This window comes from Chrysemys picta, chromosome 2 (assembly GCF_011386835.1).
Source record: "Chrysemys picta bellii isolate R12L10 chromosome 2, ASM1138683v2, whole genome shotgun sequence".
Taxonomy (NCBI): domain Eukaryota; kingdom Metazoa; phylum Chordata; order Testudines; family Emydidae; genus Chrysemys; species Chrysemys picta.
The window spans coordinates 148,522,903-148,546,365 of NC_088792.1; the positions used below are offsets into that span (position 1 = coordinate 148,522,903).

The 23,463-nt window shown below is 59.2% G+C and overlaps 1 protein-coding gene across 1 annotated transcript; it reads right to left on the minus strand.

Annotated features, from left to right (window-relative positions):
• Positions 1-17,763: 17,763 nt before the first annotated feature.
• On the minus strand, positions 17,764-22,759 carry LOC101938756 (E3 ubiquitin-protein ligase MARCHF5-like). Its single transcript, XM_005279242.4, has 6 exons — positions 22,386-22,759; positions 20,692-20,894; positions 20,122-20,252; positions 19,134-19,317; positions 18,608-18,777; positions 17,764-18,089 (listed from the first exon to the last, which is right to left on the minus strand). Exons 1-6 carry the CDS (start codon positions 22,406-22,408, stop codon positions 17,934-17,936), a joined length of 867 nt encoding a protein of 288 aa, XP_005279299.3. The 5' UTR covers positions 22,409-22,759; the 3' UTR covers positions 17,764-17,933.
• Between the last annotated feature and the right edge of the window lie 704 nt (positions 22,760-23,463).

Consider the following 23,463-nt stretch of genomic DNA (forward strand, 5'->3'; position numbering starts at 1 on the left):
GTACATACACCCTCAGACGTAGCAAGACTGAGCTAAAGAGGAGAACTTAGTGTTTCTCACTCTGATCCGGGGAAGGATCTAATCCGGGGAAGGATTTGTATAATTGGTGTATGAACCCTCGGTGGTAGCAGACCGAGTAATACAGAGGGAAGCTTAGCGTCTCTCCCTCTGGCCCAGAGTGGGTTAAAAACATAAGATGCAGATCTTGTTCTGTTAAACCAAACTCTGAAGGATATAGGAGTTTGGGCAGTGTAGTGTGGTTTATGTTTGTTTGTTTTGTTTTGGTAAGTAATATTGTGGTAATTTCACAATTTTGAAGAAAATGTTTAAGAAACGGAACCAGGAAGGGTGGGGGCTAGTTGAAAAGCCCACCCTCCTTGCTAAATTGGTAGTGAAACAAGGCTTGTGCCCATGGAAAGAAACTGTTTATTGGAAAAAGCAGGATCGGGCCCAGGCAAGCAACATATAGAGAAACTGGAAAACAGGTTGGGTACAGAGAGTTAAAGCAGCACTCTCAAATCTTACAGCAGCAGTAACATCAGGAGAAGAAACATTTGAGACCCCAGAAGGGGGCAGACCTTTGGGACCCCTCTGGAGATTGGGAAGGGGGATATTTGGAATATTTGGGTAAATTCCTCCTCCCAGGGCCAAAATGCCATTATAACAGTTAACAACAGTGCCTGCTTCTGCCTCAGATCTCCAGGCCATGGCAAAATGGCTGGAGATTTTAAAACAGAAATTTTTTTCTAGATGGAGTGTTAACGCCCTTTTACCTAGAGAAAGGGAGGATTTACACTCACAAAAAATGCACCATTTAATTAGCATTTGTGCAGCCCCAAGTACCAAACACATTGTGGCAGAGACCAAGCAGGTTCTGCCAGGGTGAAAGCACTGTGCTAATTTGTTTCCAAGCTTCTATCTTTCAGGATCTGAACCAGAACATCAGGAGAGCTGGTACCAGCTGAAGAGTTATAAAATACCATGGTTATAGTGTCATGACAAAGTCTGTGTTCAGTGTTCTGTGTTGCATGTTCTGTGTCTGTCTCTAGTGGTGTCCTGTGTTAGCATTGGGTCCAGAAAAAGAGGGGATACTACACTAGACAGGGCAAATGTCTTTTCCTCTCTCTACTTCCCCCATGTCCATCCAATTTATCAATCACCACTTGTGTCCAAAACACTTTGGTCCCCAGTGCATCAGGTTTATTTTTTGTTAGGTTCTCTAATAGTCATTTTGTTGTTAATTTTTGTTATTAATACATTTGTATTGTTAGTTACATTTGCTTGTATTGTTAATTCCACACTTTCCTCTATGCACTCTGGTTCTACTTCCCCAAGCCCTGAAGGGTAGTTCTTGGGCCTCCATAACCTGTAAGACCTTGGCCCATAATTGAATGGCCCCATCTTTCAGGTCCCCCAAAACCTCTAAGAACAACTATTAAAAATAGGAAATTCTACAACATTTTAGCAACTGAATGTTAGTTTAAGTCCAAATCAGCTTAACCTTGCATAACAACTGTGGTACTCCTACAAAATCTTATTTGTTGTGTGTGCTTAAGAAGGTCCTGACCTCAGTGACTTTTATTGTTTGATGGCTATTGCAGCATCAAACTTGGGCCTCATTTTGTTTGTCAATGTACCCAATTATTGTAATGGTAATGGTTTTGTTGTATTTCCAATTATTATAATTATAATTGTTTGCATTTGTGTTTATGTTATATCTGGTGTTTAGTCAATTGTAATGGTTTTAGTTATATTCACCTGGTTATAATTGTTTGGTTTGTTTGCAACAAATACAAAAGATTTATATGGTGACCACTCAAGAATTGTTCTTGAGAGGTCAAAAGGGGGACAATGTAGATCAATCTCTGATAATTTTCATATGACTTTACATTGTGCCTCTTCATATAACCTTGTGGTGGGTCTACCCACGTGTGACCTCTGTTTTCATGGAACTTTGTATCAAAGCCTCATTTAGAAACTTTGCATTGCCCTTAGTATAATATTATAGCCCCTCAGGATAGAATAAGATAGAAGAAAAATTTCTTTTTGTTAGCAGTAGAACAAGAGCTCTCTCCCCCCCCCCCCCCCACTCTTAATCAATTGCCCTGTTGAATGAATGAGGTGTGGATGAGCAAGGCATGGAAGGCAGCACCTCCAGACAGCCTCAACTGTTGGAGAGGGGCTGGGAGCCAGACCCAAGGACAATAAAACGTGTCAAGTGGGCTCATTAAAGACAAGCAGACATACCGACGGCCTCGGGGGTTAGAAGCAAGCACCTTCTTTTGGAAACACCCTCTTTGCAGTATTGGGACAACACTCAAAAGAAAGCAGCACAAAGGACCAATGGACACAGACACAGAGTTTGAATCTGGTATAGATTTGCATAAGAGGAAAGCTGCTATAAAAGTGAGGTGTCTTGCAGAGGACCCTGGGTCTCGTCTTGTCAACATGGGAGCATCGATCCGGATCGGCAGAAGCCCGGCTCCACCCCCTCCCCCATCTAACTCACCTGGCCAGTGAAGTTAAGGGGAGCAACTAATTGGTAACAACAAGACGGAGTGTGTTTGTGTGTGTGTGTGAGTGTAAGTGTAATATATTATATGCATATAATACAGTGTTAATGAATACATGTATTACTAATAAATGTGGCATTTTGTCTTATTCCCCCTGAAAAGATCCTGTGCAGTACTTTAAGTACAACAGATTGCCTGCCCAGTTCTGTGCCCACAGTTCCGGAGGGGGGTGGATAAATTGGAGAGGGGGCAGAGAAGAGCGACTAAAGGATTAGAAAACCTGCTGCAGAGCGACAGACCCCAGGCGCTCACGCTCTTTAGCTTCACACAGAGAAGGCCAAGGGGGGACTTGATCCCAGTCTGTCAGTACCTACCCAGAGGGGCTGGGCCTCCCCAGACCCTGGCACATCCTTGGGAGGGGAGAATGTGGGGCCAACAGGTCCCCCCCAGCCATAATCCTCTCCAGTCCCCCAGCCACACACCCCCAACCCAGCCCAGTGAATAGTCCTTCCTCCACCTAACCTGAACCCCCAACCTTCTCCCTCTCCACAGCCCCAAACCCCTCCCCAGTCCCCCCATCCCCACATTCTCCTGGCCCCCCAACCCCAGGGTCTGCTGCCCAACACCACACACCCCTCGATGGCGAGGCCAGATCCCCCCAACGGGGCTGCAGCTCAGCCTCCGAGCCCGTCAAGGGCTGGGTCAAACTCACAGGGCCTGGCAAGGCTGCCCAGAGGGGGCCTAAAGAGGCAGTTTGTCCCAGGCCCCCCAGTCGAGTGGGCTCCCAAAGTGACAGGGGGCAGTTGGGCCCCATTGAGCCAGTGTTGCAGCCTGGTGCGTGGTGTGTTTACAGCTGGCCGTATTAAAACCCATATTGTCTGCTTGTGCCCAGCTTACCAAGCGATCCGGATGGCTCCATGTCAGTGGCCTGTCCTCGTCATCAGTCACCACTGCCCCAAACTTTGTGTCTTCTGCAGCCTTCAGCAGGGATGAGTTTATGTTTTCTTCTGGGTCATTGATAAAGATGTTAAATAGTGGAGTGCCGAGAACCAATCCCTGCGGGCCCCCACTAGAAACCCACCGGACGATTGGAAAAAGGCAAATATAGTGCCCATATTTTAAAAAGGGAAGAAAGAGAACCCGGGGAACTACAGACCGGTCAGCCTCACCTCAGTCCCCAGCAAAATCATGGAGCAGGTCCTCAAGGAATCCATTTTGAAGCACTTGGAGGAGAGGAAGGTGATCAGGAACAGTCAACATAGATTCACCAAAGGCAAGCCATGCCTGACCAATCTGATTGCCTTCTATGATGAGATAACTGGCTCTGTGGATACGGGGAAAGCGGTGGATGTGATATATCTTGACTTTAGCAAAGCTTTTGATACGGTCTCCCACAGTATTCTTGCCGGCAAGTTAAAGAAGTATGGGCTGGATGAATGGACTATAAGGTGGATAGAAAGCTGGCTAAATCATCAGGCTCAAGGGGTAGTGATCAACGGCTCGATGTGTAGCGGAATCTCGATATCAAGCGGAGTGCCCCAGGGGTCGGTCCTGGGGCCAGTTTTGTTCAATATCTTTATTAATGATCTGGAGGATGGGATAAATTGCACCCTCAGCAAGTTCGCAGATGACACTAAGCTGTGGGGAAAGATACGCTGGAAGTTAGGGACAGAGTCCAGAGTGACCTAGACAAATTGGAGGATTGGGCCAAAAGAAATCTGATGAGGTTCAACAAGGACAAGTGCAGAGTCCTGCACTTAGAATGGAAGAATCCCATGTACTGCTACAGACTAGGGACCGAGTGGTTAGGCAGCAGTTCTGCAGAAAAGGACCTAGGGGTTACAGTGGGCGAGAAGCTGGATATGAATCAGCTGTGTGCCCTTGTTGCCAAGAAGGCTAATGACATATTGGGCTGTATTAGTAGGAGCATTGCTAGCAGATCGAGGGACGTGATCATTCCCCTCTATTCGGCACTTGTGAGGCCACATCTGGAGTATTGTGCCCAGTTTTGGTCCCCCCACTACAGAAGGGATGTGGAGAAATTGGAAAGAGTCCAGTGGAGGGCAACGAAAATGATCAGGGGGCTGGAGCACATGACTTATGAGGAGAGGCTGAGGGAACTGGGGTTATTTAGTCTGCAGAAGAGAAGAGTGAGGGGGGATTTGATAGCAGCCTTCAACTACCTGAAGGGGGGTTCAAAGAGGATGGAGCTCGGCTGTTCTCAGCAGTGGCAGATGACAGAACAAGGAGCAATGCAGATGCGCCAACTCCGTGGGTGCTCCCATGGGGAAAAATTAGCAAGTGCAGCCAAGCTCCCCCCACCCCATCCTGCTCCCTTGAGCGTGCCGCATCCCCGCTCCTCCCCCTCCCTCCCAGCACTTCCCGCTGCCCTTCTGCCTAACAGCTGTTTGGCGGCGCTTTGGACTTTCCAGGAGGGAGGGGGAGGAGCGGGGACGCAGTGCACTCGGGAGGAGGTGGGGCAGGGACTGGGGAGGGTGACAAGCACCCACCGAGCAAAGGGGAAGTTGATGCCTATTGAGCAATGGTCTCAAATTGCAGTGGGGGCGGTTTAGGTTGGATATCAGGAAACACTATTTTACTAGGAGGGTGGTGAAGCACTGGAATGGGTTACCTAGGGAGGTGGTGGAATCTCCATCCTTAGAGGTTTTTAAGGTCAGGCTTGACAAAGCCCTGGCTGGGATGATTTAGTTGGTTGGTCCTGCTTTGAGCAGGGGGTTGGACTAGATGACCTCCTGAGGTCCCTTCCAACCCTGATATTCTATGATTCTATGACACGCTGTGCTACGGGGGAACCCCCTGTACCCCCATGTTCATCTTTGTAAAATGATTGTGTGGTATCCAATGCAAAGTTTGTCATGTCAGGTGTCTTCAGAAGGCTCATGATGTACTGAGCATTGTTGTTACAGTGATGTTATAGGTTGTAATGTCATGTATCTAGTTATGAGGCTGAAAATGTGTCCTCATGGCTTAAAACAACCCCAGGCAAAACTCTCCAAGAGCAGAGAGGCAGTTCACACCTCATCAGGGCATGTATGGGACAAACCCAGCCCAGCCTGGCAGGAACAAATGACACTGACCTAGATAGCAACAAAGGATCTGTTGGACTCTCCAGTGAGTCACCCCCTTCCCTTGGTAAGTCAGGGACTGTGATGAGGTAATGCTCACCTGACTCTGAAGGGGGGGGCAAAGCCAAGAGGGAAGAAAGGACATGATAAAAGGGAGAGACTTTTGCCATGCTCTTGCTCTCTTCCACCTCCATCTACAGACACCACCACCAAGTGACTGAAGCGCTGATCAAAGGGGGAGAGAGCCTGACTGAAAAGTAACCAGCCAGCCTGTGATGAGAAGCATCTAAGTTTGTAAGGGCATTGAAAGTGTTAAGATCAGCTTAAGTATCAGAGGAGTAGCCGTGTTAGTCTGGATCTATAAAAAACGACAGATCTGTGGCACCTTATAGACTAACAGATGTATTGGAGCATAAGTTTTCGTGGGTGAATACCCACTTCCTCAGATGCACGTAGTGGAAATATCCAGAGGCAGGTATAAATATTCAGGCAAGAATCAGTCTGGAGATAATGAGGTTAGTTCAATCATGGAGGATAAGGCCCTCTTCTAGCAGTTGAGGTATGAACACCAAGGGAGGAGAAACTGCTTCTGTAGTTGGCTAGCCAGTCACAGTCTTTGTTTAATCCTGAGCTGATGGTGTCAAATTTGCAAATGAACTGAAGCTCAGCAGTTTCTCTTTGGAGTCTGGTCCTGAAGTTTTTTTGCTGTAAGATGGCTACCTTTACATCTGCTATTGTGTGGCCAGGGAGGTTGAAGTGTTCTCCTACAGGTTTTTGTATATTGAGATTCCTAATATCTGATTTCTGTCCATTTATCCTTTTACGTAGGGACTGTCCACTTTGGCCGATGTACATAGCAGAGGGGCATTGCTGGCACATGATGGCGTATATTACATTGGTGGACGTGCAGGTGAATGAACCGGTGTTGTTGTGGCTGATCTGGTTAGGACCTGTGATGGTGTCGCTGGTGTAGATATGTGGGTAGAGTTGGCATCGAGGTTTGTTGCATGGATTGGTTCCTGATGTGACGTTATTGATATAATCTGGGACCATATAGAACATGGTTGCAAACAAAGTCCTGTAGTGGCACCAAATCCTGTATAAAGGGGGTCAAATGAGGTGTCTAAGACAAGGTTATGGTTTACTGGGTATAATTATGCTATCTATATGTGTGTATCAATTTTGTAGTTGAAGTTATAAATATTGGCTCTAAACTGTCTGTATTTCAAACTTATGCTATGCTTCTGGGAGACATCCCAGACAAGTTGGTGTTAGTTCTGCCTAGCCTGCTTGATTGCCCATTAAGGACCATCAGCTATACAATTGACCCATTGAGAGAAGGCAGATACGCCTTGTAACTAAGCAAAGTATGCAGGGACTGGCCCATGTGACTCCAGACTCCATTTTGCTGTAATTTTCCACAGTAAGGACAAAGAGGTGTTCTTATACCTGGAAAGGACTATAAAAGGCTGATACCTCATCTCCATCTTGTTTTCAATCCTACTTCATACCTCTGGAAGAACTTGGCTACAAACTGAAGCTCTGAACAAAGGACTGATGACCCATCCCAGCTGGGGATGTATTCCAGAGACTTGATTTTGAACCTGCAGTTTATTTCATCACTGCTACAAGCCTGAACCAAGAACTTTGCCATTACTGTATGGAATTGATTCCATTTATCCAATTCTAACTCTCATCTCTATCTTTTTCCTTTTATGAATAAACCTTTAGATTTTAGATTCTAAGGATTGGCAACAGCGTGATTTGTGGGTAAGATCTGATTTGTATATTGACCTGGGTCTGGGGCTTGATCCTTTGGGATCAGGAGAACCATTTTTCTTTTACTGGGGTATTGGTTTCCATAATCATTTGTCCCCATAACGAGTGGCACTGGTGGTAATACTGGGAAACTGGAGTGTCTAAGGGAATTGCTTGTGTGACTTGTGGTTAGCCAGTGGGGTGAGACCAAAGTCTTCACTATCTGGCTGGGTTGGATTTGCCTTAGAGGTGGAAAAACCCCAGCCTTGGGATGTAACTGCCCTGTTTTAAGCGATTTGTCCTGAATTGGCACTCTCAGTTGGGTTCTGCCAGAACCAGCATCGTTACACCCCTCTGCATGGGGAGGCGCCAGGGGACGTGAGTAGGCAGGGGGTTGTCCTGGGAGCCCAGACAGGGCAGGGAGCCTGCCAGGCTGTGCAGACGCCTTGAGCCCCATGCAGGCAGCCTGGCCTCCTACAGAGCGAGTGGGGGCTGGGGGGCACATGGGTCTCAGGGCCCTGCAGGAGGAACCCCCCCCCGGCTGCTCTATGGGGCGACGGGACGAGCCCCCTGCTCCAGCGCCCTGCTGCCGGCTCTTGTGTGGGTGGCATGGTGGGGGAAGAACTAGCTAGTGTGTGTGTTCGGGTGGGAGACAGAGCCCCAGCTGGGGGACGCCCTGGGGAACGGCTTCTCCAGCTTGTAGCCTGCGCTACCAGCTCCCCCGCGACCCGCCCCCAGGGGCTCCTCTGGGCACATGGCCTGGGAGCCAGGTCAGTGCCCATAGGCGCAACAGCCCACATGTAGCCCGGCACGTTACATGCTGTTGGTTACTGGCTGGCCCAGCTGGGCTCAGAGGGGCGCCGAGGAGCCGTGGCTGGTCGGGACGCAGCTGGGGCGGCAGCAAGGCTGCCCCCATGGCATGGCCAGGCCCAGGAGCCCCAGTTGGTGACAATGACCCACAGCCCACGTCCCCCCACACCTGCCCGGGCGTCCGGCCCCTCCAAGGCCGGCGCAGCTGTGGGAGGAAGCACCTGCTGCCAGCATCCCCCAGGCCAGGGCCAGGGCTGGCCGTCCTTGTTCCACACGTCAGCCTGTGCCCCGTGTGCTGAGTAAGTGTTTTCCTGCCCTGCCCCTGCCCCCAGCAGAGCCCCCCCTCGGTGCTGGGCTCCCGGGGCTGGCCATGTTCCCCGGCACCATTGGCCAGGAGCCTGTCCTGGAGCAGGGCCCCACGGCGCTCGGTGCGGCCCAGCCCCCGATCAGAGCCAGGCGAGTGATGCAGGAGAGACAGGGGGGACGGGCGGGGGCTCAGGACCCGACAGCCTGACGGCTCTGGGGTCGAGGGGGCATCCTGGCAAAAGCTGAGCAGTGACTGACTGGCCTCTCTGCCAGGTGAAGGTCAGAGCGAGTCCTCAGAGAGCAGCAACCAGAGCACCTGGCGCGGGGACACGAGGGTCCATATCTACGGTCCACGTGTGGGCTGCCTGTGGTGGAATCCATGGCGAGGGGAGCCATCGATCTGCCCTCGATCGCACCCATCCCCCACCCCTATATGCCCCACCATCCGCCTATCCATCCCCATCCCCCCAACCCCATACACCCCGCCATCTGCCGATCCCCATCCACCCCACCCATCCCCATCCCCCCATCCCCATTCACCTCACCCATCCCGCCATCCCCATCTACCCCACCCATCCCCATCCCCCCAACCCCATCCCCCCCACCATCCACCCATCCTCATCTACCCCACTCATCCCCATACACCCCACCATACACCCAACCCCACCCTTACACTCCACCCATCCCCCCACACCCCACCATCCCCATCCAACCAACCCATCTCCATATCCCCACACACCCTACCCATCTCCATCCACCCAACCCCAACCATACACACCACCCATACACCCATCCCCGCACACCCCACCCATCCCCATCCACCCCATCATCTACCCATCCCTATCTGCCCCACCATCCGCCTACCCAGCCCCATCCACCTCACCATCCCCATACACCCATCCCCACCCACTGCACCCATCCCATCTGCCCCACCATCCACCCATCCTCATCTAACTACCCATCCCCATCTACACCACCCATCCCCCCAACCCCATCCCCCCCACCATCCACCTCACCCATCCCCACACACCTCACCATCCACCCAAACCCACACACCCCACCAGCCACCATCTATCTACCTATTGATCTTTGCGAGGCATCAGCCAGCCCTGGGGCTGTGAGGCAGCGTTCCCCACAGCTGCGTGGCTGTGGGCGCTCCGGCGCTCGCCCTGAACACTGCTAACAGTAACAGGACATGCCGAGGAGTTAGGGTGCGTTCTCCTCCTGGGCTAAAACTTTCCATCCCATCAGGGAGCAGACACGGAATCAGCCCCCCTGGCTGAACCAGCCAAGGTAGAGGAGTCCAGTCACACCGGTGCCAAGGGGCTGATTCCGGCAGCTAGTCCCATCTGGGGCGGGGAATGGGGGTTAGCACTGCTACGCCACGCCCACACCGCAGTCCAAGGAGAGTGCTCCTCGGGTGGACACGGCTCAACGAGCAAGGCTGGGCTTTGGGCCCAGAGCCAGCACCCCTCACCCCCATGGAGCGAAACAAGCTACAGCTTCTTTGCCGGTACAATTGTGTCGATACGAGGGGCTTTACCAGCACGGCCGTGTTGGCCAGGGATCATCCCTGCCTGGAACAACAGAGCCAGGCCGAGCCGGCTGTGGGGGAGCTCAGGGCCGTCCCTGCAGCCACACTGGGGTTTGGCTGTCACCTGTCACAGACAGGAAGAGTCCCCCAGGCAGTGTGTGGCCCAGGCCCGGGGGCTCCCCACCCAGCGGGAACAAGCACCTGGGCCCGCCCGTCGTGCTGAGCAGGAGTCTCCGAGTCCCTTGTGCCCGCGTCCAGATCCAGCCGTCGGCTCCTGTCTCGGCTCCCTGGGGCAGGAGCTGGCTTTTCGTTCTGTACAGCACCTGACGCTACCGTAATACACCTAATATAACCAGCAAAGAACGGGTGTGTGCTGAGAGCACGAGCGCGCCACAGGGCTGGGCTGTGTCCAGCAGCCTTGGGACAATTAGGATGTCATTCACCCAAACAGGCTCTGCGTCTGTCGGGGGCAGGGGCCGCTGGGCAGGCTCCCCCAGGGGATTGGGAGCCCTGGGCAGAGCCGGACCCTGCAGATTTCTGCCCCACTGGCTCAGGACCGTGGGGAGAAGGGCAGCCAGTCTGGTGCGGTTCAGTCACCCATAGCTCAGTCTGGAGCTCGGGACCCTGCCCCGGGGCGAGTGGCCTGGCTCTGCGCGGCTCTGGGGACATGGACAGCTCAGATCTGGGGGATCTCCCCGCTGGCTACACTGCTCTGGGGCCAGGTCGCCTTAGGGCAGCACAAGGAAATGGAAGAACTGCGGAGCACCTGGCGGTCCTTCCAGGCTGTGGCTCTGGGATGCTGGTTCGCTGCCCCGATGGGGTGGCTCTGAGTGCGCTGCCCTGATCCCCCCAGTGCTGGCGCCTGCATCCCCCACTCGCTGCACGCGACAGGCATGTCTGCGGTTTATACCTCTCAGGACAAGAGCTGGGGCTGGGTGCCAGTGAGCCCCATGGGTGCTAGCCTGGGTCTGCCAAGAGAGAGGGGACAGGCCAGTCCTTGTGCGTCTCTGCCCCGAGCAATGGGGACATCTGGAAGCCTAGGAATTACTGTAGTGGCCCAGTGGGTTTGGTGCTCTGTACAGACAGGTGTGATGGGGGGGAGCGCGACCGCTGGTGGGCAGCGCCTGAAGCTGCATGGCTCCTTCTGTCACTTTTTCAACCTGTGAGGTAATAGCTTGGAGGGTAGAGCAGGGGCTGGGAGCCAGGATGCCTGGGTTCTCTCCTTGGCTCCAGAAGCGGAGTGGGGTCTAGTGGTTAGACCGGGAGCAGGGAGGCTGGGAGCCAGGACTCCTGGGTTCTATCCCTGGCCCATGTCCCAGAGCCGCCCTCGCTCTGCCATGGATGCAGTGTCCCAGAGATCCATGGGTCCTCTCTCGGGAACCTTAACGAGGGGGCATAGGGACGGTTTGCTCGGGAGCCCAGCCTCGGGAGCCCCTCCCACTCAGCCTCAACCTGGGGGTCGGCTCCCCGACCTGTCCGCCCGGCCCAGCCAACTCTGCAGGGATCCGCCAGTGAACCCCAACTCCTGAGGCCCCCACAGCTGCCTCATGCAGTGCCCAGCCCCTCACAGCCGCTGGTCAGGTCGCTGCCTCCCATGAGCCGAGGCACCGCCTCCGTGTAACACACGGCCCGAGGCCGGTTTTGTATAACACGACTCAGGTTGGCACTAAAGACCAGAGACATCAGTGAAGCAACAGGGCTGACTATGAGCAAAACACAATGACACAACGCGCTTCCTGGTGCCCCCCACTGAATGCCAGCCCCGACAGGCATGGCCAAGGCAGGTTCCCATGGTCAGCGCTTGTCTTTCCCACCAAGAGGATGCAGCTTTCCCAGGGCGCTGGCCCCTGTCGGGCCCTCAGGGAGGGATAAGTAAAACATTCCCCCCCAGGACCCAAAGCCCCCTGTCAAGAGCCAGGAAGGTTTCCTGGGTGCAGAGTCTGTCCCTGGGGTGACCGTTCTCCATGGCTTTACCCCAGTTGTCAGGGGTCTCTTGCTGATTGAGCCGGTCAGACAATAGCCACATCCTCCCCCTCTACACGCCACCCCTGAGCTACATGCCACCACCAGTGGGTGCCAGGCTGACGGGGACCTCTGCCACTGCCACTGATGGGCTCCCAGGGCCCCCAGCTTGGGCCATGGTTGGGTTCTCGTCTCCCCCGGTGCACGGATGGCTCAGCCTTGCTCCCCGGCAGTGTCATACCCAGCAGCATTGTGTTTCACTAGCGCAGAAAATCAGGCGCTGATGCCCCAGGAAGGGGACCTGGAGAGTCGCAGGAGGAGGGGAGTGTGGCCTAGGAGTCAGAGCATGAGAGAGGGGTCAGGGGAGCCCAGCTCCACCAGTGCCTCACCATGTGCCTTGCGCAGGCCGCTATGTGCCTCAGTTTCCCCAGCTGTACAATGGGGGTGATAACACCCAGCTGTGAGGAGGTGGGGCTGTGTTGGCAAAGCGCTGATAGCCTGGAATGAAAGGGGCCTGAGCTGAGCCGCTGGATTGATGGGCAGTGGGTCAGGCCCTCGGAGTCTTACCCCAGTGTGCAGCCAGATGCCCCTTCCATGCCTGCTCAGCGGGGAACCCGTGTTAGACCCAGCCCAGCCCAGCCCGGGGGACAGGCCAGTGACACCCGCTGATGGGCTGTGCCAGGTGCAGCTTCAGCAGGCAGGCTCCCGTTTCCCCTGCTCCGCAGGGCTGTGCCGTGCGTCCTGGTGACTGATCCACACAGAGACCGGACAGGGCAATAATATGGCGTCACTCCTGGGATCTAGTCCCTGAGCTGCCACCGCCCTGCTGGAAGGCCTTGGCACTTCCCTGTCCCTCTCGGCGCCTCAGTTTCCCCTCCCACCAGTCAGACCAGGAGCACAGCCCTCATACCCGGAGACAGGAGGGTGATTCCAGCCGGGGGTTCAGACCCAGCGTTTCTGGGCATGGCTGGAGAGCGACGTGGCCTCGTGGGGGTCTCTGGGAACCTGGTTGGAGCGGGTGGGAGCCCCGAGGGCGCTGGGAGCCAGGTGGCGGGCGGTAACCTGGGGTGGGACCGGCAGGTGGCCGGAGGAGCTGGGGGTGCCCCCCAGGAAATCAGCAGTTCTCCCCTAGGGGAGTAAGGGGGGCTGATAGCCCCTCAGGAGCTGTCTTGTCCCACCCAGGACTGGGGAGAGGTTGCCATGGTGCCCGTGTAGTTGCCATGAGTGCCCACCACACCCGGGTGCCCCCCACTGCAGAGAACCCAGCCCCAGCCCTGCTGGGAGACGCAGCCAGCCGTGGTCCCACCAGAGCCTCCTGTCTCCATAGTGAGGGTCGTCAGGGAAACGGTGGGAAACAGTGCCGTCTCCATAGCGACCGTGCATTCTGCTTTCCCTTGCCAAGGGCTAGCTGGAAATAGGAAATTGGTTGGGGGTGGGGGGGGGCATGGGGCTGAAGTGGGCTGGAGGGGGGCAGGCAATTGCTCCAGGCCCCTCATTGGGCCTGCGGAACCAGCCCCGTTCAAAGGGCCATAGGCCCAAGTCCCTTCTCCCAGCCGGGCACCCCGAGCAAGGCAGCCCAGGGCCTGGGGTGGCTGTGCCAGGGAGCTGCCTGACAGCCCTGCCCCAGATCCCACGGGGCATCCCCCACAGCCAGGCTGGTCCAACCCCCATCAGTGCGGACGGGCCACGCCAATGCCTCTCCCTGGGCAGTGCACACTACCCACTAGGCGACACTTCCTCCCCTGCAGTGGCATAAGCCCCCTTGGCATGTCTCTCTGAGGCACTTCCCCAGCCCCAGGAGCTGGGCACCTAACCCCCCCCCCCTCCCCTGGACCCCACAGGCAGCTGACATGGAGAGCCTAAGCCACGAGGGCTTGAGGGGCTTCAGTGGGAGCCAGACACCCATTGAGAGTCAGCGAAAGCGATGGCCAAGGCGCTGGGGGAGAACTGGGAACTGATGCAGGGTCTCCCAGGTGCACCCACTGGGCCACTCGGCTCTACTCCTGTTCCATTACCAGCCTCTGCTTTCTGCCAGGGCCGTGGGGGCCGGGCCTTGCGGGCAGCTTCCCAGGGGAGAAGACGTGGGACTCCAGGGTGGGGAAATCTCAGCATGGCCGAGGGCTCTAAGTGCCTCCTGCTTTGTTATTATCCTCTGGCCTTGTCCAATCACTTTCCTCTGAGGATCTCAAAGCGTCTCCCTCATCTTCATCCACTGAGCCTCTCGAGGTAGGTCAATGCTATCCCCATGTTAGAGGTGGGGAAACCAAGGCACGGAGCAGGGCCATGCAGTGAATGGAACAGAGCCTGGGTCTCCCGCTCTGACCAGACCACATAGCGCAGCAAGGTCAGAGTCAGAGAAGGGGTCAAGATCAGAAGGGACCAGTTCACCCAGTCTGACCCCACCAGCACCCACACACCCACCAACCAAAGCCCGCAGCCCTCAGGAGCCTGGGCTGGCATGTGCCCCAGAACTGAGGTGCCCGGTGCCCCACAGTGGCAGGGATGATGAAGTGAGACACACTCAGACAACCTGGCAAGGGACCCACCCCCCACGCTGCAGAGGAAGGTGACAAGCCCCCAAGGTCTCTGCATCTGATCTGGGGGAAACAGGCCCCCAGCGAGACCTGGGATGTGAGCCAGACCTGGCCAGCCATACACCTGAGACAGCGAGAGCTCGGTGCCACCAGAGCCCGGCCCTCCTCACTGGCCATCTCCAGCTGGCACCACCCCGACGCTTCAGAGGCCAGTGACTGAAAAACCCTCCCAGAACACAATGGTGGGGGATTCCTCCCTTCAGGGAGGGACCCCCCACCAGACAGGAGGGACCCCCCACCATTGTGTTCTGGGAGGGTTTTTCAGTCACTGGCCTCTGAAGCGTCGGGGTGGTGCCAGCTGGAGATGGCCAGTGAGGAGGGCCGGGCTCTGGTGGCACCGAGCTCTCGCTGTCTCAGGTGTATGGCTGGCCAGGTCTGGCTCACATCCCAGGTTTGATCAAACCACTAGTCCACGCTCCCTCTGCCACCAGCTCACCGGGGAGCTGGTGGCTCCAGCCGTCCCTTCGGCTTTCTAGGAAACCCCTCGGGGTCAGCACAGCCAGGAGGTGGCTGCTCCTGTTTCGCACGCCCTGCAAATGGGCTCTTCACCCCACACCGCCAAGGCCGAACGCCGGCCAGGGCCCGAACGCGGAGCTAGAGGAGTTTAGACTAAAACTAGGGCGCAAACTTTTGGCTGGGAGGGGAATGAACCCCTGGGACGACTCCCCGGGCCGGTGGGTTCCCCGTCCTGGACGCGGTAAATCAAGGGCTGGTTTCCTAGCAAACCTGCCCAGGAATGACTGGGGGCAGGTCTCTGGCCTGTAACCACACTAGGTTCTGGGAACCCCCATGTGCCAGCGGAACTGGCACTAGGCCCATACTGGGCGTCAGTGCCCTCTAGTGGCTGATCTGTGAATCTGCCAGCTGGCATTGCACATGGGCCTTTCCCACACCTGATGTCCCTGGTTTCAAACCCGGCTGGCAGCGCGGCGACGGGATGGACACAGTCGTTGCCATGGGGTCCCACCACACCCGGGTGCCCCCCGCTGTGGAGAGCCCTGGCTCTTCAGGGCGACTGTCCCTGGCGGCGGGGGAACCATGTCCTGTGCTGTGAATGGAAGGGGGGGAAGGTGATGCCGCCCCAGAGACGTGACTCCAACCCCCTTTAGGGGGGCCAGGTGTGTTATGGGGCTCCCAAATCACCCCCCCAAGCCCCAGGGATTTTGAACTGCCGGCACTGGGACCAGGGAGGGGAGCTGGCCTGTAGCCGGCAGTAAAGCTGGTCACCAAGGCGGCTGGCTGGGGGCGGCCTTTGGCCCTGCTTTAGGAACTGGGGGAAGGGTCCTGTGATGGGGCACGAGCCAGAAGAGACCCCAGCCCTAGCCCTGCGCCACCAGGAGCAAAGGGGCTGACTCGTGCCCAGCAGCAAAGCCGAGCCGGGAGAAGGATGCAGCTCTGCCCCCAGCCACCTCTCGGACCTTAACGGCAGCTCCAGGCCAACTCGTGGCCTCTGATCTCCGGGGCCCAGCGTGAGCCCCCCAACCAGTGAGTCCCTGGGGTACAGCGGCTCCCCGCCCGATGCCACTGCCCCTGCAGAGAGCTCAGCCCAGAGGCTGCAGCCGGAGCCGGGCAGCCCCTCGGCTCCCAGACTGATGCAGCAGAGCCTGGAGGTCAGGGGCTGGGAGGAAGTGAGAATTCTCTGTAATATTGTTATGAAGTTGGTGTGCCCCAGTTTCCCCTAGCTGCTGCACTGTTCCCTAGGCAGGGAAGGGCTGTCTGCTCTAGGGGCAGGCTAGGACACAGGTGTGAGTGGCGCCCAGGTGTCCTTAGGGGGCCTGATCGCCATAGCGGTGGAGACTCCAGACAATGGCAAATCCCACCCCCGGGACATGGAACCTGGCAACCGACCCCACCTCTCAGCATCTCCCCAACTGGCGGACACAGGACATGGGGGTGGGGAGGAAGATGGGAGTTCAGCGTGGGCTGCGGGAAGCTGTTGTGGCGCTGAGGGCTCACCCTGGAGGAAGAGTGGGACCCGTGAGGGGGCGCAGAGCCCAGCCTGACTCCAGCGAGCAGGACAGAGACCCGCCCCCCACCCCATCCCACGCCCAGGGATTAAAAGCTGCCCACCCCTGGGAGAGGGCACCGTACTGGGCCCCCCTTGCCTGGGCCAGGACTGATGCGTGGCCCGTGGGCTTAGTCCCTGAACACAGCCTGGGGTGGCTGCCCCCCACCCCGCAGGGGCTGCGTTTCCCCTCACTTGGCCAGCAAAGCCCTTTGTACGCTGCTCCCCAGCGCCCCCAGCAGAACAGGCTGGCATCTGCTCCACGCCGGGCTCTCTGGGCCAGGCGCCTACTGTGGGTTGCTCCAAGCCCCCAGGAAGTCTCCCCCAGACACGGCCTCGCAGGGCTGTGACCCACCTCCAGGGCGCGAAGGGAGCTTAGGCAGGGCAGCCCAGTCACCTGCAGCCCCTCGACGGGTGTCCGTGGGCTGCTGCAGGGGGCTGTTCCCAGCTCCACTGCCCCAGCTCACGCCTCCATCCAGCTGGGGGAGCAGGGGAGAAATGCCGGCGGGCTCCCCCGGTGGTAACGGGGCAGCCAATGTAGCGAGCGGTTGTGCCGTGGCAAAGGAGCCGAAAAGCACCTGGGAAAGGCGACAGCCAAAAGCACTGGCACCAGGACGATCCAGGCTCAGGCCTGCACCAGCCGCAGGGCCCGTGGGAGTCAGCTCACGAGCTCGGAGGGGGGAAGCAGGGGCAGGGCCCCAGCCTAGGACGCAGCAGCCCCAGGTTAGATTCCCTGCTCCACCCCAGAGCCCCAGGGAGCTTGGTACAGGGGCCGGGGGGTGAACACTTCACACCACATGGCAGAGCACCCCCCTCTCCCCGTTCTGGGGACGTGGGGGGCCAGGGACGGATCTGTCCCCATTCGGGGAGGTGGAGAGAAAACCCCTTCCCGGCCGCAGGAAGCGCCCATGCAGCCTGAGGCAAAGGGGGACGCCAGCCCTGCGGATAACTGGGTGCCCAGCTGCCAAGACACTGCAGGGACATCCCCACACCCCGGGGGACAGAAGCTCACGGCTCTCCCAGGCCGAGGACACCAAGGGGCCAAGCTCCCAGGGTAGCCCCCTTGCCAATGCTCTCAGCTCCGCACGCCTGCGGGAGACAGGGAGAGGATCAAGTCACACAGCATCAGGGAGCTCCCGCGGGTGGGAAGGGAGACCCCCCCCTCTCCCCTGCAATGACGCCCAGACACACCCTGCGCCGTTCAAACAAGGTTTGTATTTCCAGTGGCTATTTATAAAGGGGGCAGGGCCAGGGCCAGGAGAGCCTTCTGTGGGGGGACCCAGGGCAGGGCTCTGCCCCCCAGCTGTGACTGCAGGGCACGGCCCGACGGGCCAAGGAGCTGCAGGCAGGGGCCAGGCTCCAGGCCTAGCTGAGGTTGCCCTCGGTGCTGCTGTCCTCGTCCGGGGGCGCGGGGCCCGGCTCCAGGTAGTCGAGGATGCGCCGGTTGGCCTGGAGCAGGTACTGCTGCTGTCTGAAGTAGACTTTGAGCACCCCCTTGATGGCCACAAAGGTGATGCCGCCCTGCGGAGGAGGGGAGGAGATGACGCCAGCTGCTGTGCCAGTCCCATTGCTCTGGGCATCCCGTAGCACCACAGCCCCCCAGCCAGCTCCCTCCCCCCACTGAGCACCAGGGACGGAGGCTCCCCCCTGGAGCTCTGCTGGTACCCTGATCCACACCCACTGCTAGCCCAGCCCTGGGCTCCCCACTCAGCTCTGCCAGTGCCCCCCACTCCTGACCCGCAGCCCTGGGCTCCCCAGCTCTGCCGGTGCCTCTCACTCCCGACCCACAGCACCGGTGCTCCCACAAGCACAGTGTGGGCGGCGGTGCCAGGCTGGCCTGCCGTTTCCATGGCAGAGAGCAGATCACAGACCGCCAAGGTTTCTGAGCTCAGACTCCCCGGGTCCGGGGTTCTCGGGCTGGCAGGCTCCAGCTGCCACAGGGCGTGAGCCCCAGCTGCTGGAGACTCAGCCCAGGCACCTTGGGCAGTGCCCCGCATGGGCGCCCCGCAGTGGCTGGCACAGCCCGGCCCCGGACTCACCAGGATGGTGCGCTGCAGGCTGGAGTCCACCCGCCGGAAGAGGAGCCTGCCCACCAGGCTGGCGACGGTGGGGAACACCAGGGCCCCGCACAGCGTTCGTGAGAGGGACGGGTGGTCACTCTGGGGGCGGGACTCGGCCAGGGGCCCCGGGGGCACCGGGCGCCCAATCCCTGGGGAAATGGGAAGGAAGGGGAAACTGAGACAGTGATCGGTTACCGCCACCCGGCCGGGGGGCTCAGACCTGAACCGCTCCCCACACCACCCGCCTCGGCCCCAGTGTCTGCCCCCTGCCAGCACTCTGCCCCTTGTCACTGTCTCTCCTCCCCCTGCCAGGCCACCAGGTGACAGTGCTGCTGCCAAGCTTCCCCTCGCCCCACGGCTCTGCTCCCTCAAATCTCTTCGCTGCCAGCCTGCCCCTGCCTCGGCTGAGAGGCAGCCATGCCCACCCCCTCACCAACCTGCTCACCCACCGGCACCACCAGGGCAGCCCCAGAGCCCCCATCCCCCCACCGGCGACGCCCCACACCTGGCACCAGGGCCTGCAGGGCCTGCAGCTTGCTGGAGTACTTCCGCCAGACACGCAGCACGTAGTCCTCCCAGCGGATCAGCCTGCCCAGCACCAGCATGACGGGGATGGTGGGCAGCCCCATGAGCAGGAAGAGGGGGTCTGCCCGCTCCATCACATCCAGCCCCTTCTTATGGCCAACCACCTGCAGCCGGGAGAGGAGGCGGCTCAGAGCCCACGCCGAGAGCTGGGCTCCCCACGCTGGCCGGGCCAGTCACACCCCCGCAGCACGGGCACCATAGATTCATAGATTCATAGATTCATAGACTTTAAGGTCAGAAGGGACCATTATGATCATCTGGTCTGACCCCCTGCACGCTGCAGGCCATAAAACCGTCCCCGCCCCTTCCCTGGACTCTGCTGCTGAAATCCCCAATCCTGTTATTAGTGACCTCAATCGGCAGAGACCCTCCTGCTAGAGATCCCTGCCCCATGCTGCGGAGGAAGGCGAAAAACCTCCAGAGGCTCAGCCAATCTGCCCTGGAGGAAAATTCCTTCCCGACCCCAAATATGGCGATCAGTAAGACCCCGAGCATATAGGCAAGAGTCTCCATCCTGACCCCTTTTAGCCATTATGCTATTTACCTACCATTGCTTGGTTTTCCTTGACAACTATGTTTTACCATTAAACCATTCCCTCCATAAACTTATCTAACTTAATCTTAAAGCCAGACAAGTCCCTCGCCCCCACCGTTTCCCTCGGAAGGCCGTTCCAATATTTCACCCCTCTAACGGTCAGAAACCACGTTGCCTTCTCAGGCCAATTCCCAGCAGCACCCTGCCCACGCCAGCTGCATGGCCCCAGCCGTGCCCCCACATAGCCAGCCTGGCACCCAACAGCACCCATGGGTGCAGTCGCTCCAGTGCTCTTGCCTCTGTTCCGGAGCCTGGCGGAAGAACCAGCCCCGGCCCAGCTCAGGCCCCCTTTGGTGAACCCCCAACACGTTACCTGCATCACCGTGACGGCCCCATAGGTGACAGCCGACCAGTACACCGTCCCCACCACGATACCGGCCATGGCGAAGGGGCTGGCTCTGGACAGGATCTGGTCCACCTGGTGGAGGAAATACACCAGGGGCCCTGCAGGGAGATCAGAAACTCAGGCCACGCCATGTGCACACACACCCCTGTATTCCCTGGGCCAGCTGCCCACGGGGGAGACTTCAGACAGTCCCCAGGGACGAGGGCTGCCCCCACCCACTCACGGGCAGGATCCCAGGGCTTTCAGCCCTTCCCCACCAGGTCAGGCCTGGCCAGGCCAGAACCAGGAATTTCACAGGCCACACAGGGTGGAGCACAAGGTCAGGAGACAGGGACATGCCAGGGCATTGCGCCAACCTCTGTGCTCCAGGCAAAGCCTCCCCAGACACCCTCCACTCTGCCCCTCATTAACCCCTTCACACCCACTGGCCCCATCAACCCCGTCTCCTGGTGCCCCGGGTCGCGGTCCCAGGCAAACCAAGCCCCGGCCAGGACCCAGACGGGCTGGCTGGGGACCCAGGCCCCCCGCCGCGCTCACCCAGCTTGGGGAAGATGATGCGGTACTCGGTGCCGCACTGCGGGCAGCTCACGCTGCCCGTGCTGTTGCCCTTCTGCTTCTCGTCCAGCCAGCGCTGCAGGCAGGCCTGGTGGATCCATTTGGTGGAGCCTTTGCAGCGGCAGGGACAGACCCACTCAGCGGCCCGGTCCTCACGCTCTGTGGCGAAGCAGACCCAGCAGTGCCTGGAGAGCAGAGAGCGCGTCAGGGAGCCAGGCGCCCCCAGGAACCCACGCAGACCGGGAGGGCAGGGCCAAACTCTGGGCCACCCCACCCCAGAGCAGGGGGATCCCTAGGGGACCCAGCGACCCTTAACTGCCAGGTTCCCCCCCAGCATCGCTCTCCAGTCCCACCCCCATCCGGATCCTGCCCCCATCCCCTGCCCGGGCCCAGGCTCAGCGCAGGGCAGCCGGGACCCAGCCCCGTCCCACGTCCCAAGGGCCCCCAGAGCCAGGCTAAAGGGGGAGGTTGGCTGGGGTGGCGGGAACATTCCTCAGGGAGATCGGGCCAGGCCAGTGCCGGGTTTACAATGGCACCAGTGGCTCCACGGAGCTGGGCCTATGCTCAGAAGGGGCCCCGGCCTGCTCTGCTCGCACTGCGTCCTGAGACCCTGCTAGCCACTTGTTCCTCTCGGCCTGCTCACCCACTGGCCGAGGGCTCCTCTCTGCCCCCTGGCCCCACCCACCAGCTCCTCTCTGCCCCCTGGCTGGACCCCAGGGCACCTCCAGCTCCAGGTCTCTCTGCTTCCCACCACCTGTGGGGCCCCACCTGTCTCCCCGGAGCTGAGCTGCCTGGGACTGCTGCAGAAGCCTGGCAGGTCTTAGCTGGGCCCCTCCAAGCAAGTGGGTCCGGAGGGAGCCCGGCCAGGACAGGCCTTGGCCTGGCTGATCACACCGCTCCAGAGGGGCCGGAGCGATTCCCTGCCCCGGGACCAGCCCTGGGGGCTCAGCCCAGCAGACACAGTCACTCCCCAGCTGGCTGGTGAGTGCGGCCAGGAAACAGGGGATGGGGGAGCGGGTCTCTGGGGGGGGGGTCGCTGGGCTGTGAGGGGGGGGAAGATCTCTGTGTTTTGGGGCACTTTAGAGAGTGGGGGCTCAGGGGGGACTGGGCAGGGGTGGTGTTGTGTAGGGCGCTGGGCATTTATGGCAGGGTCGGGGGGGGGGGTGGCTCTGGCCATAGCGGGTCTGGGGGGGCTCTGGCCATAGGGAATTGGAAGGGGGTTCTGGTGTTGGGTTGGGCGCAGGGGCTGTGTGGCATGGCCTAGGTCTGCCCCCCCCCCCCGGGAAGGGGCATGCTGGCAGCACAGGACCGGGCAGGCCACTGGGCATCTGGCAACTGCCGGTTTGTAACTAGTGCCCTGGGCTGGGTGGGGCCGCCCCTCCATTGCCCCTGGCTGGCCCCTCGCTCCGGGGACCGACACCCCCACCCCGGGGCCCCACAAATCTGTTTGGTGCGGGGCCCACAAAAGGTTAATCCGGCCCTGGGCCGGCTCCAGCCCTTGGGGAGGGGATTCGAGCCGGGCGCGGGGGCGGGACTCGGGGGCTCGGTTCGGGGCCGGGACTCGGGGGCTCGGTTCGGGGCCGGGACTCGGGGGCTCGGTTCGGGGCCGGGGCTCGGGGAGTTCGGGCCCGGCCGGGCTCGGCTCCTGCCCGGGCCGGGGACCCCCTAGCGCTCACCTCTCCTCAGCCGGCTCGGCCATGGCGGGCGGGCCGCTCACACCCCCGGGCGGCCCCGGGGCCCGGCCATCGCCGGCCCCCGGCCCGAGCGAGCGCGCAGCCAGCCGCGATCCGCTGCCCCTGCGCCGGGCTGGGCTGTGCCGGGTCGCTGTTCTCCCCCGGCCGCCCCGCTGCGCCTCGTCCCGCTCCCGGCTCTGGCGCAGCTTACCCCGGCCCGGCCCCGGGGCGGCCCCGCAGCCTTGAGCCCGCCCCGCAGGCCGCGGAGAGCGGCGCGGCCTGGTTCTGAACAGGCCCAAGGGGTGCGGAGCCCGGGCCGGGTCTGGCTCGGGACAGGGGCAGGGCGCGCACAGCCCCGCCCGTCTAAGGCCGTGGGTAGGACGGTTAGTCCCACGTGGCTCTTCTGTGGGTGCCACCTGTACAGCTCTACCCGGTCAGCAGCTTTATGCCCGTTTTGCAGATGGGGAAACTGAGGCACGAGGAGGGGTATCACGGTCACCCAGCAGGCAAGGTGGCAAAGCGTGGACCTGAAGCCTGTGCTCCCCAGGCCCAGCTCAGTGCACTATCCATTAGGCCACACGGCCCCTACAGTGCCAGGCTTGTGCCCTGGCTGGAATGGCACCTGGTGCAGACATCGCCTGTTTATATCATCAGCCAAAAGCAATGGCAAACTGCCATGGACTTCACTTAGAGCCCAGTTTGATGAGTATGGCACCCAGTCCAGGCCTCTCGCACCCAAGCCTGCATCACACTGCGATCCCACTGTCAGTGCTCGATTTCCGGGCCCGCTATGAATGGCCACCCACAGCTTGAATTGTTTCCCAGGACGTCCCTCGCAAACGGTCCCGGAAGACACCGTCACAGCCCCTGTTAGTGCGGGACGTCCTGTGGGTCTGCAAAGCGAGAAGTGAGCGTGCAGTGTTTGCGCGGTTCATGAGGCCGGCAAAGTGTTCTGTGGGTGTCATGCTGTTGGCCGAGATGGCAGACGGCGAGACGTGCCACGCGGGTTTGCAGGATTTCTAAAATAAGTGCAAAAATTATAAGCTGTGGATGGCATTATGGGATGGAGAAAGGTGTGCTG

Bases quoted from the DNA above. Each gene is read 5' to 3' on its own strand.
- LOC101938756 (XM_005279242.4), bottom strand. From the start codon at position 22,408: ATGGCCGAGCCGGCTGAGGAGAG. The intron at 20,253-20,691 runs GTGAGCGCGGCG...ATCTCCCTGCAG, and splicing joins CATCATCTTCCCCAAGCTGG to GGCCCCTGGTGTATTTCCTC. The intron at 18,090-18,607 runs GTGAGTCCGGGG...CCTCCTCCGCAG, and splicing joins GCCTGCAGCGCACCATCCTG to GGCGGCATCACCTTTGTGGC.